Raw genomic sequence first — 14,583 nt, forward strand, 5'->3', positions numbered from 1 at the left:
TAATCATGGGTCATTTTTATCAGCACAGTAAAATAATTATATTATTTCATTGTGACAAGAAAAGTTCTTGATTTATTTTTTTCTAAATAGCTCGGTGTTGATTCATTATGTTAAATTGAGATGATTATATTTGCGCTCTTGTCCAACTACTTGCCTTGTTCCAAAGATGCCCAATCCTTGCTAAAGTAGATGGCTCTATTGTCAACATGCCAAGAACCCTAATCTATGTAGAACTTTTAAAAAATCAAAATCAAATGCATGCAACAGTAATATTTGCTTGTACAGTATTTTTCCTTGATAGAGAATTAGAAATTGTTTGTGGTTTGAACAGTTGCACCAGAATTTAATTATTACTTCTTGGCCTGTTGGTGAAGATGGAGTGTATAGAAGGTTTAATACCTGATATGTTCTCTGACTGGGAGCTATAAAATCTTTCCCTTGCAGCAGGTTGGATTCAGTAATTGAATTGGCCTTTCCCATCTCTGACCACTAAAATTCTGTGATAAACTCAGCCTTTACCCTGCAGTTTCATGGTCAGGATAGCGGGAGGATGAGTTGTATTGAGTATGTGGGCTTCACTTTGTATATGTAATGAAAGCTTTATTTGTATCTTTGTTTGATGCTGGATTTCATCTAGTGTAAAAGTTGTTTCCATGATACTCTGGTATTTGTTTTAGGTTTAGAATTGCACTGGATATCAACTTTTCTTGAGTGGTGTAATTTGTAAATATAATGAGAGGCGAGGTTGTTTTGACCCATTACAACTATGAGGCAAGATCCCCCTCTCATGAAATTTAGGTTTAGCTTTAAAAGTTATTCTTATTGAGTTGTCATATTTATTATGCATGTCAGATCTAGCTTGCAAAACAAGATAACACAAGTCTGTAAAAAATGTTAGTATTTTAAAATATTTGAAAGCTGGTTCCTGTCTCACTGATGGCAGCTTGAAAAATATAGCTCAGCTTCTTTTACTTCTAAAAGGCACATTAAGAGCCTGATCCTTTGAGGTGCTAAGTATCTTCAGTTGCTAGTGATTTCACTTGGAGTTTAGAATGCTCAGGACCAAATATGATCCTAAGCCCAATGGCACTGAAAGTTGGGATTTCCCAACAAGGACAGCAAATTTAGACTCTCAGCTTTGAAGTGTTTGATGTTGGTTTCCAGGAAGAACTCACAGCAGTCAAGGCTTAAAAGCAGAACCATCAAGTTTAGAAATAACTTACACAGTAAACATTCATTCCTTATTCTCACTGTGAAATATTTTTAGTTAGGCTGCACCTGGAAAAAAATCAGACAAACTTCTTTGTTCCTCAAAAATACACGCATTTCATAGTTTTTTTTTTTTTTAAGACAAACAAACCTGTGTATTAGTTTTATTTTTCAGTAGTTCTATTTAGTATTCATTGCAGCAGAAGCTCTTGGCAGGAAGAAGAATAAAAGGTTCTGACTAACTGTTTTGTAAGTTGTCCATTCTTATTGTATCAACATTAATTATTTTTGATAGATTTGTCCTATAAAAACCTTGCTGCACTTTTTGACAGGTGAAACTGTCTTGTATGTCAGGAGTATAATTTTTGAAAATGAAAGCTTGATTAAATGTATGTTTGGTTATTTTTACACATGGAGATATTCTCTCTTTAGGAAGGAAATGCCAGTGATAACATTGCCTTTAAAAAGATAATTTTATCTTTATTTAAAACGAGATTTGAATTTTCCATCACAAAATGGGTAAACAGTCATGTAGAATTTTATGACAGATACCATCTTTGTCTGAGCTATTAGATATTTTTCAGAAATAAAAGGTTGAAGATAGTGCAAGCAAAATGGTATTTAACATTTTCCAGCTTCATATTCAGTGTCAAAGGGCTATGATTAAAAATGTGATCTTTGATCCTGTAAAAGGATTAAGTTCTTTGTACTACTTTCTTTTTTTTAGGTCTGTGTTCAGAGTCCCTGGTGTTCTTTATGCTAAGGTGATGACTCAAGTCATCCAGATCTGTTAAAAAATATTTTAAAAGAAATACTTATTAAAGAAAACTGGAAGCTTAACTAACACTCTCCATACTCAGGAATACTAGTACAGTTTTATTGTAACATATCAGACACATCCATTACCTGAAATCCTCTGGTAGCATTGTAAAAATAAATCCCCTAATATAAAAGTAACCTTAGTCTTGTGTAAAATATAAACAGTTTCACTGAAAATGTATCTATAAGACTAAATGCTTATAAAATAATGTTGCCTTAATTTTAGCCTGGAAAAAAAAGGATATGGGGGAGACTAATATTTTTGATCTCTCTCCAGTTAGAGACAGATACAGACAGTTGCTCTATCATGTATGAGGAATGAGCTGAGGGTGCTCAACACGTTAAGCATCAAATGCATAGTTTACAATGATTCAGAATTGAATTGAAGTCACAAGGAGTTGGATCAGCAAGGACAATAATAATAATAATTAATAAAAATTACACATAATAGATTTTAAGGCCAAAAGGACCATTGTATTATCTTGTCTGACATCCTGTCTATCATTGGCCATTAATTTAATCTAATTACCCTTGTATTGAGCCCATTGACTTCTGATTCATTGACTTCTAAACCACATCTTCCAAAGAGGAATCTAGTCATGATTTGATGAGCTCAAGACATGGAGACTCCACCACTTCCTTTGGTACTTTGTTTCAATGGCCAATCACCCTTACTGTTACCAAAAAAAAAAAAATATGCCTAATTTATTATTTGAATTTGTTGGGCATCAGCCTCCAGCCACTGGATCTTTTCCCACTAGATTAAAGAGTCCCTTACTACTCGGTATTTTCTCCCAGTTACTTGTACTGTACAGTTTAAACAAGTCACCTCTCAATCTTTTTTTGATAAGATAAACAGATTGAACACTTTAAGTCTCTCACTGTGAGGTATTTTCTCCAGCCCTTGAATAATTTTTGCGGCTCGTTTATGTACCCTTTCTGGTTTTTCAACATTTTTTTTTCAAATGTGGACCCCAGAACTGAACACAGTATTCCAGTGTTGGTCTCACCAATGCAGAATACAAAGTACAGTCATAGAATCTTAAAAATGTAGCGCTGGAAGGGACCTTGAGAACTCATTGAGTCCAGACCACTGTGCTCAGACAGGACCAAATAAACCTCCTTACAGCTACTCACTACTTCCCTGTTTATCCATTCAAAGATCATATTCGCCTTTTTTGTCACAGCATTACACTGAGGGCTCATGTTGAGTTGCTTGTCCTCTGTGACACCTAAATCCTTTTCAGAGTTACTGCTTTTCAGGATACAGGCCCCCATTGTCTTGGGCGCACACACAGACAGAGAAGGTGCAAGTGATGTGGTTTAATTAGGCAGCAACTTTATTAATTCAACTCCACTGGGAACTATCCAGCTAAAATATGTACAATGCAGGTCATGATTTCCCCTGGTGGAGAGCTGCTGTTAGCCCCCCACCCCGCCATAGCATGCCCTAGTCCATTGCTGGAAGCCCAATGCCTTCCCCTTGTTTGAGGGTTAAGGGTCTGGAGAAAGGGGGTTGTCTCCTCACTTTACCAGACATTAGGAATCCTAACCTCATTCCCCACGTTCTTTAGGGGATGCCTTCCACTAAGTCCTCTTCCAATTCCTTATTATCAGGGAATCAGATCCTCTATGGAATGAGTACCTCCACTTTATACTTGCCATGAGGAGGTGCCAGCAATTAGTTTGACTGCCTCCCTCCCACCCCAGCTTGTGTACCCAGATGTACTACGTCTACACGACAAGCTAGGAACCTGATTCCCTGCTAATGTACACATACCCCCACTAGCTCTCATTGAGCTAGCACAAGTATAAATAGCAATGTAGCATTGGTAGCATCAGTGGAAGCATAGCTGAGCCGTGTCAAGTATATACCCACTGGTTTCAGGCAGGTTTGTACTCAGAAGGGCTCAGCCAGGCCTCCTCTGCCGCTACCAGTGCTACTGCATCTACACTGTTATTTATACTTGTGCTAGCTCAATCAGAGCTAGCGTGAGTATGTGTACACAAGTAGGGGCATCATACCCCTAGTTTGTAGTGTAGATGTATCCATAGTTAACAGTTCCCTCCCTAACACTGGTCAAAAATATATCGATTCCCCAGTCAGAGAGGTGTACCCTATTGTCCCTGAATAATTCATGTAACATATATGATTTTTTGGTGGCTAATTGCCAAAACTCTCCATTCCAGATGCTTCACACATCTTCTGGCCTTGTCAACCTGTGGAGGCCTGGTGGGTTCCTGCTGTGTACTCCACTGCAGCATTTTAGATCAGTGTATAGTCACCTGCCTGGAAAAGGCCCTGGATCCTGCCCTAAGTCTCTGCCCTGATCCAGTGAGCTCCATTTGCCCTGATGGAAACCCCAGACCCAACTCCTCCGAGTGCATTCAAATCAGCTTTCAGGGCTGATTCTGGCATCCAGTCTTCCCATTCAAGGAAACCCTCCATGCACATAACTCCCAGTGAAGTCAATGGAAATTCCACAAAGGGAGAGATTGCAGGATGAACCTCTTAAAGGATAATACAAGTGCACAAGTAACAATGTTTATAACTTTCTTAAAAAGAATGAGGACCACTTAAAAGTCAAATTATAACCACAAAATCGTGAGGTGCAGGAGTGGAATCATGAGTCTAGAAAAGCTTTGTACTGTGTCCAATTAGCATTTTTACTGTATCATAGATTTAATGTGTGCTCTTAGCATAATTAAATTCCTACATTGCATGGTTACCACCTACCATTACACTGTTGTTAAAACAGAATTAGAATGTACTGTTCAAGAGATTGGCTCTACGCTCTTTACTCAAGCAAAACTTTGGATCAGACCTCAAGTGAGAAACTGCTAAATTGAGGATTTAGGATGATTAAAAACAGACAAATAGTATTCTTTTGCACTTGTTACATTTACTTTCATGTATAATGTATCTGACTTGTCTATCAGGTAAATACAAAACAAAGTGCAAAAAAAATATGAAAAATGTTCAGGGATGTAACCAAAAGAAAATGGCTAATGTTTCTTCCCCTCTAAGGGTAAAATCTTGGCTCCATTGAATTCAGTAGGAGTTTTGCAATTAACTTTAGTGGGGCCAGGATTAACTCTTTTACTTGAAGATTTGGGAAAGAGTTTGAGCCAACAAATACGTAGAGCACAATTGTTAAACCTGTTGCTATAATAATATTATGTTTGCTGAATTCAGTAGCTTCTGGTCAGAGCTTACAACACAAGATATCTCACAGACTGTATAATGAGGTCTGGGAGTGGATGTAAAGGTTATTGTTATTTTCTAGCCATTTCCTAAAGGAATCTTATTTCAACATCCTTCCATTTCTACCGTGGTGCAGTCACTGAGATTTTTTATCTGGATGGTGAAGTGTAACTATTGCAGAGATGAAAAACAACATGGCAGTAATTTTTGGAACATTAAAAATATTATGAATCAGTTTGTATAAAGTACTGTAGAGGAGAGTCAGAAACTTACAAGTACATCCAGTGCATTTTAGAGTTTGTTCCTTTTTTTTAGAGTTGTAGTGAGACACTTACATTGAGAAAATTACTATAAGCCCTGTACACACATACATTTTCAGTAAAATACATTTGACGCTATGTGTAAGAGCAGCAATTATTCTAACTACCTGTTTTTTCCTTTTGTCTCAGCTCTCTAAGAAGTATGAAGTTCATGTTTGTGGAGAAGGTGGGGAATATGAAACATTCACTTTGGACTGTCCTCTGTTTAAGAAGAAAATAGTTGTGTAAGGAACTGTTTCTTCCCCTTCCTTAAATTTAAGTGATGGGAACATATTAACATTTAGCTTGAGGCAACATTTGTTGGCAGGAGTAGAACATGTCCTCTAAGTTCACAAACAGTCACTTTGTTTAACGCTGGCAAAGTCCTCTGAAAACCTAAATCAATGCCTGACAAGACGAGGCCTTCATAGAAGGCTATAAACTTTTTAGACATTTGCACTTTCGTTTACTTGCTGATTATGGCCTGCAGTAAAACTGGTACCTACACACTGACACTTTTATCCTTTCATGAAGTGCGAATTGCCTGTAATATTTATCTTTCATTACAGCTACATTTGATAAACTGCCACATCAGTAGCCTGTGGGTTCCATTAACTCTGTGTCTTTTTTTTCTTCTTCTTTTTTTCAACTTTAGTGACTTAGAATGATAATGCTAAACATTTTCCATCAGTTACTAAGGGGACATTTTTGAATGTAAACTTGCTTGAATCCATCCAGCTACACTGAGTAGCTTATTTCTTTGCTGAAATTTGTTAAAATGTGTTTAGAGGTATATGCGAAATTTCTCTGTCTTAATTCAAGTTTCTCAGTACATGACGTTGAATAGCTTAGCCGTCATATTTTGAGATGTTTTGACTATTATTCCTATTCTTATCCAAGTAAACAGTCTCTAATAACGGAATGTCACTTGCATACCATTTCAGATACATCAACTTATGGAAGGTCAGCATTATGGCACATATGGACATTTAGTGCTGTAATGAAACAGGCCTATTCTTTTATATCTTCTTCTAGCAGTAGTAAGCAATAGAGGAAATGTGGCAAATTTACTGTGCAATTCAGGGCTGATACTATTCCTGTTGAAATCAATGGCAAATTACCATCAATTTCAGTAAGAAAAGGAGCAAGCATTTATGGCACTTTATTATTTTAGAGATAAGATCTGTTTGGTACAGTGACTTCATCAAGGTCTCTATTTTCAGCCAGACAAAATGTTGTGGTCTGATCAGCATTGTATTGTTAATTGGTAATATTGGTACACAACAGCATCATCCAGAAAAAGAGTGGCTAGCTTTCAGTCTACATTTGTTATAAAATTTGTTAGTTGACATCATAAGATATGTTCATATCAATGCATTGAAATTTGTTTGGCTGCTTTTCTTGCTTGCTTGCTTTCTTTCTCACGCTCACACTCACACACATTGGGATTGGGTGCCTAACTCCCTTAAGCCCTTCGAAGTCCCTGCCTGAATAAAGACAAGTCTGCAGTAAAATGATTTCATGTCTTACCAGAAAGTGTCAGTTATTGTTAAGGAGAGGAGAGGATTAATATGGAGACCTATATTATGCTCCTTAGTCTCAGGTCTAGTGGAACTGCATTTGGTACCGAATCTAAGGGTAGTTTCTTTGAGGTACCACCAGACTCCTCATTGTTTTTGTGGATACAGTCTAACACGGCTACCCCTCAGAAAATTAAGATGGAACATATTAAATGGATTAAAAACTGGCTAACTGATAGGTTGCAACACGTAATTGTAAATGGGGAATCATCACTGAGATGATGGATTTCTTAGTGGCATCCCACAGAAATCAGTTGTTGACTATCCTGTTTAATGTTTTTCTCAGTGACCTGGAAGAAAACATAAAATCATGACTGATCAAGGTTGCACAATACAAAAATTGGGGAGTGGTAGATAATGAAGAGGGCAAATCACTGACAGAGAACAAGCGAGATTGCTTAGTAAGCTGAGCACAAGCAAACAATATGGCTAAATGTAACTATATATATCTAAGAATAAAGAATGTAGATCATAGAGGACGTTATTCTGGGAAGCAGTGACTCTGAAAAAGATTTCGGGATGGGGTGGATAATCAGCTGAACTTGAGCTTCCAGTGCAACGCTGTGGCCAAAATAGCTAATATGATCTTTGGATGCATAAGCAGTGGAATGTTGTGTACAAGTAAAGAGGTTATTTTATCACTGTGTTTGACACTGGGACATCGGCTACTGGTGTCTCCAGTTCAAGAAGGATGTTGATAAATTGGAGAAGGTTCACAGAATAGCCACAATTATTAAAGGATTAGAAAATGTGTTTATAGTGATAGACTCAAGGAGCGCCATCTGTTTAGCTTAACAAAGAGAAGGTTAAGGGGTGACTTGATTACACTCTGTAAGTACCTACACGGAGAACAAATATTTTATAATGGGCTCTTCAGTCAAGCAGACAAACTTATAACAAGATCTAATGGTTGAAAGTTGAAGCTAAACAAATTCAGACGGGCAATAAGGCATAAAAAAATTAACGATTAGGTTAATTAACTGTTAGAACAATTTACCAGGGTCATGGAGGATTCTGTATGACTGACAATTTTAAAATCAAGATTGGATGGATTTTTAAAAAGATATGCTCTAGGAATTTTGGTGGCGGGGGGTGAGGGAGGAGGATTCTATGGCTTGTATTATACAGGAGATTGGACTAAATGATCACAATGGATCCATTCTGGCCTTAGAATCTATGAATCTGTGACTCTATTATTGCTTTTTTAGAGGTCCTTGACTATTTTGATAGATACTCTAGAGACTGTAGGTAGGCTATTCCATTCACTATGGTGGTGTAGATGCTAGGTGGTTAGATTGTCATAGTTCAAATATATTTCACTTCAGTAACATTTTGAAGCTTAGATGAAGATATACAAGTACCTCTAAGGACTTTTAAAGTAACAAAAATCCTATGTACTAAACTAGTCCAATTCTTCTCCCTAAAAATAACTTTGTCTGCATGAAATGTAGATCCCAGCAAAAAACAGTGAAGATGAGTCTTCCCCACAAAAATTGGAAAAAGAAAATCTAACTCACCTATTATAGTAAATAGACTCCTGGGTAGTATTTTTCCTGGATGATGTTTTTATCATACGTGTAATGTCTGACAAAATGCATTTCCTCAAATTTTTCTCTGAACAGAAAGGCAATCTGCTAGATTTGTGGATAAGAGAAAATTGCCAGTAGTGATGCTTGCTTTATTACGGACTGATGGCAGTCTAGTTAAGACTCTGTGACTTGCCTTCCCTTATAAGTCTGATTTTTTTCCTACCCTTCCCCCACCAAGCTCCCTTTGAAAATATCTCTTACTGCTGAAATTTCTCATGTATCCTCTCATGTCAGAGGAGAATTTATGAGGGACATGCTGAGTTAATTGAATTAGACATCTGAAGATGTACAAGTTTAAAGATATGCAAAATTTAGGAGAGAAAGGATGAACTTATGGCCAAAACAGGAAGGAAAGTCAGGAGATCTGGTTTTGCCAGAGTCTACTATAATTTGTTCACCAAATCACCTAGACTTGCTAGTTCAGAGGTGCTGAGCACTTGTAATTCCCATGGAAGCCAATGACACCTGTGGATGCCCAGCACTTCTGAAAAACAGACTTTAACCTTTTGCTTCAGTTGAAGGAGCCAAACAGTCTTAACTTGGCCCTGCAATGATACCATGCAATAACCATACATTCATGTTTAATGCATATTAGTGTCTTTGGTCCCAGATTAAATTAAACTGTTGGGTGTTTTTGGGGGGTGGGGGGGGGGAGGGAGAGGGTTAGTTGGATTGTTTCATATTTTTTTCTGTCATGGTATCAGTACTGGGCAGTGTTTGGGTTATTTGGGTGCCCTAACTGCATTTCTGTAACTTAGCATGTTTGGAACACTTCGAAGTTTAACCTTAACTCTGAATTTTCTGGGTTTATGCTATTTGGTTTTGAGATGATTACAGCATCCCTGAGATGTTTTTTTAATCTTTAAATTACTTATATAAAAGGCTAAGATTTAGTTATGGATATTTTTAATAAAAGTCATGGACAGGTGACAGGCAATAAACAAAAATTCATGGCCCATGACCTGTATTATATACCCCTGACAAAATCTTGGGAAATCTGATGGGAGGGGAGCAGCTCAGGGGCACTGCTGGTGCTCCGGGAAACTGGGGACAGCTGTGCGCGGCCCAGGACTGCTGCTGGTGCTGGCGGGAACGACCCGAGGCCACTGCTCGTGCTTCGGGGGCCCTGGGGTCAGTTGCACCGGCCGCTGCAGAAGTCCCAAAGGTCCTGGAAAGTCACAGAATCCGTGGCCTCTGTGACAGACTCGCAGCCTTACTTATATATCCACAAATTCCCTTCACTCCTGTCCTACTCTAATAGAACCCATCTATCCAACCACAGACCATCCTCAAATTTATCCTCACAGATTTAAACAGACTTCAATAACTGCCATGAACTACCATTTCTCTACTCTTTTTGTTCAAACCCACTGTACCTACCTTCTTCTTCTTCTTGATGGGGGTCTGAAATCCCCTCTTCTACTGCAGTGTTTCTTAGTTTTTTCAGCTTGGTGACTTTATTTAATGCCAAATACAGTAAAAACAAACAAACACCCCATAGAATGTCCTATATTTATTTATACATACATACGTACATACATACATACCTTAACATCATCATTTCCAAGTAGGAAATGTATGCATCCTGGAAAAGAAATAGACTTCCCTAAATATTTCCTGGAAATTAATCAATAAACAAGAAACATTTATCAAGAATATCATCATTAAATCCTGTGGTATTCCTACAATCCATCTCTTATTGTATGTTTTTATTCATGGCGCGCATGAATTTTATCTGTTTCCACTTCCTGCTTTGCATGAGAACAGAATTCAAAATGAATGACTAAAGATAATTATTTGTTTTCATACAGGAATATTTTATTGTCTTCATTTAATAACTATATACAACCGAGCCACAGATTTCATTATCAAGAATTTCTTCGTAATCCTGATTAAAAAATGCATTAGCATTCATTCACTAAAGCTGTCCTTTGGTATTATGTTATCATCTTAGGAGTTTTTAATGATCAATTCCAAAGCATGTTTATAAAGAAAAATGATATTTTTAACTGAACTCTTTAAGGAAATCATTCAAGTCTGACCAGATGCTTTCAAATGTTTCCAGTTTGGTTGGTATTATTTAAAAGGGTATATTAGAACTGAATCCCTGCACCTATGAAGTCTTATGTAGTACTGTGTCTTAGGGCTTGTCTACACGAACAACTAGAGTGCTTTGAGCGAGTTTCATTTCAAAGAGGACTAGATCAAAGTACTCGCACGAACTGTTCATGGGCATCAGCAGCACATGGACAGTTAGACCATGCCAGGCTAGCACGGGGTAGAGTCATACCCCAGCATGACATGAACTAATTATTCATGTAGGCAAACCCCTTATTTAAAGTATGCTTTACCTCTGAAAAATCATTATGTAAAAATGGAATTTTGGGGTTCCATGTTTATTCTCTCTCAGAGACTCAATAAAAAATTTGTTCAGTTGCCAAGTAAATGAGAGGTTTTCTAACTTCCAGCCCTACAAATTGAACCTGGGATCTGGACGGTAAGGTGGGTTCTTTTACAGTTTAGCAATACCAATGGAACTTAGAGTTAATTATTCTGTTGATGTGTGAACAACTATATCACCCATATCTCTCTCATTGTATCGATTCTTCAGAGCAAGGTATAACTTTTTGAAGTATTGGTAATAGAAACTTATTTTAGTTAGTGAAGTAGAAAATGAGAGTCTGAATACAGAGCAAAGTAGGTATCTTCTATAAAAAGATATTTTTTCAGTCACTTTTTGCCCATTGCTGTTCTTTAACGTTTTCCAAAGAGACATCTATTAGGTGTACCAAAGTAGTGAACCCTTGGGAACAAAGCAGTTGTAAAATTCACCAGTGGATTTTCAGCTTAAATCTTTCTGCTCCCGATATTGCTATTTCTAACCTACATTGACTGTCGTCCTGATAAAAATAAGCCAGATCATCACCTTTTGGAAATTGATATAGCTATACTCATTTAGACGAGCTGAGGATCTGATCCAAAATGTTTTAGGGAATATTTGCAATAAGAACACTCATTGGTTGTGTTCTGACTATAAACACTGGTTTCTCTAGCTGATGCCAATGTCCTTCCTTTAACAAACTTAATTTTATCATTTGACCCCCTGGATATCTTCCACTTACTCTGTAAATAGATTACATCCTGAAAGTCTTAGTTTACAAAGTAGAGTATCTGTACGTACACTTCCTTAGTGAAAATGTCAAGACTGGTTACTTCAGTGTAATTCCAAGTGAACTATCTGTGGGCCAATAGCTTTACTGAGTACAAAAAAACCCCAAATTAATAATTTTATGCATATGACTTTCTCTTGCACCTTCTGAGATTTTTTTGTATCTCATCTTCTGATACTGTATTTTCCCTTACCTATCTTAATTCCATTGCTAAATGTTCTAATTTTGAAACAGTGCAGGCAAGTGCAATAGATACTGCCTCTTATGAATTGGAGGTTGACAGATTAGGACTGTAAAAATGAAAACTAATTATTTACTAGTTTCAGTCAGCGTATCTGAAGCTTACACCATTCCCATTAATGCATTTGGCATTAGCAAGTTGTGTCTAGTAATCCTTCAACATGAGGTGTAAGATAGTTAAATGGCACAATCAGATTTCTCAATGGAACAAATATTATAGTGATTCCTGGAGCATTATTTAGTGGGAAATGAGGTTATCCCAAGATTTAAAATGCTGATAAAATAAAAACTTAGTGGTTCTCTTGACTAACAAAGGGTTGGCTTACTGTTGTGTCATCAGAGCTTCAGTCATCATGTCATTTATACCTACAGACATTCACACTAAGGCCTGGTTACACTGCTCTGAAAGTTTGAAATAGACTTAAAATGGGTGTAAATTGCATTTATTTTCCACACATTTTGCGGTTGAAAAGGAAGCTGAAGCTAAAACCCCATTGTTTAATGTTTTATGTTTTCTGAATTAAATTTATGACAAGGAAATAAAATGCAAATTATGAGAGTCTGCTGAGGTTTTTATTATATTAAACCAAAACTTCTGACAAAAAGAGTTTCTCCCAATTAATCATTTTTTTTTTTAAAAAGCAACAAAACCCTTGAGCAGTAGTTGGTAAACCATGTTGAATAGTAGTTGAGGGACAATGGGCTTAGCCTATCCATAAAACCATGCATTAAAATACGGTGTTTATGATTCTGTATTTCAGGGACTCATCCCAAGTAGTTGTACATTCAGCTGATGCATTTGCACCTGTGGCTTACCTCCGCTTTTTAAAATTACACTTAGAAGATAAGGCAAGTACATCTTTCTAAATCTTATGTTCCGTTTAATAGACAGTGAAGACATATGGACTACTTCCTTTTTATGTTGCTTTTCACAATTTGGACTTGAATCCTAGTTTTTGGCTCTGTCCTTCTATTTGCTGTAAAACCTGTACTTACTTTAACTGGTTTTTGGGAATTGCCATCAGAAAGACCCAACACAGATGCTCACTTGTGCCAAATGAATGAATGGAAGTAGTATTTGTATAGCATTTTTCATCTTGAAACCTCAAGGCGCTTAGCAGACACTGTTCAGCCAAGCACATGTGCAACCACTGAAGTGCAGCCACCCACGCTGTGGAACACAACTGATACTTTTGTATTAGCAAACCCTATAAACAACGTTCAGTTGTTGTGTGGTTGATTTTCTTATTGCTATTTTTGGTGAAAAGTAGATGTCGTTTAGAGACCTGTTGATCCCCAGTAGATGAGTTGTATCTACCAGACCCTCATTTCACATATGGTAGACAACCCAAGCTAGTAATGATTCTAAGTCTGGGAGTATCAGAGGGGTAGCCGTGTTAGTCTGAATAAATCTGGGAGGTGAAGCATCAGTTCCTAATCCTATTCCAGTCAGCTACCCCTCAGTAAGATGAGTTTACTGCAGAGGAGATATTCTGTCATATAAGGAGAGAGCTGACCAGCCAAACTTGATAGAGAGCTTAAGAAATATTAGCAGTAGTTCAAAGGGATTCAGTTTATTTTTAACTTATGATAGCATGGAAAGTGTGCAATGCAGGAGTAAGAGCTCTAGTAATGGTAATGGTAGAGGTACATGTGTGCTGAAAGATTCTTGAGTATTGCAAATTTACCCTGACTATAGCATTGCTAATGAGGTTCAAAGACAACATTCTTTTCTTCCTTTTTGTGAGCACATTTTACCATTCCATTTTCTCTTGATTATTATACACATGCAGTGAACCTTTCTGCCTTTTGCATGTTTGTAAATGGTAACATTTCATTTACAGACTTCTATACCCTTAGAGTAATTTTGAAATTTGGTTGTGCAATATTTCTGAATGATAAAAAAGAACATATTGACATGTTTCTGCAATTAATGACATGTTAAGAATTTTGTAAAGGGCTGCCAATAGTACATCAAAGTAGGACTTTTTGTTACCAACTTTATTTTACAACATTAAACTTAGGCACACTTACTAAATAATGTTAAAATGCAAGTAAGTTATATGGATAATAGATTTATAAGAGATTTCCTTGATGGCTTTTGCGTCAGGTATGAAGGAATTTCTTCTTTTAAGATCTATCTTGAAGACTGCTTTTGTTGAGGAAACATGCCTGTTGATCTTCCTGCTGTGCTAGAAACCTTCTTGGTATTCCTTGGGGGCGAGGAAAGGGGGTTCTGGTATTGCAGCTGATTGTAGTTTACTTTCCTTTTCTGTTTATTTTTACAGTCTGAAAATCAGTCAAGCTACTTCATATACAGGGATCATTACTGAATGCATCAGCGGGGTTTGGTTTTTTTTGTTCATCTGGTGACTTTTGAACACTTCAAGTACACATAGAGTATCAATTGTCTTTATTTAGGAGAGACAGATTGTATATTTTTATCAATAAGCAATACTGTCTCAATTTTTG

At 37.0% G+C, this 14,583-nt stretch overlaps 1 protein-coding gene across 6 annotated transcripts in view; it reads left to right on the forward strand.

Moving 5' to 3' along the window:
• Positions 1–14,583, forward strand: part of DPH6 (diphthamine biosynthesis 6) — a 356,254-nt gene that overhangs the window by 139,222 nt on the left and 202,449 nt on the right. For 5 of the 6 annotated variants that reach the window (XM_065593239.1, XM_065593243.1, XM_065593240.1 and 2 more), the window contains 2 exons: positions 5,683–5,777; positions 12,873–12,960. The exons of the other annotated variant lie outside the window; for it this stretch is intronic. In XM_065593239.1, the coding sequence (XP_065449311.1) occupies positions 5,683–5,777; positions 12,873–12,960 (183 nt within the window). The remainder of the gene's footprint in view (positions 1–5,682; positions 5,778–12,872; positions 12,961–14,583) is intronic. 6 annotated transcript variants of the gene reach the window in all.

Source organism: Chrysemys picta, chromosome 4, assembly GCF_011386835.1.
Source record: "Chrysemys picta bellii isolate R12L10 chromosome 4, ASM1138683v2, whole genome shotgun sequence".
In the NCBI taxonomy this organism is placed as follows: domain Eukaryota; kingdom Metazoa; phylum Chordata; order Testudines; family Emydidae; genus Chrysemys; species Chrysemys picta.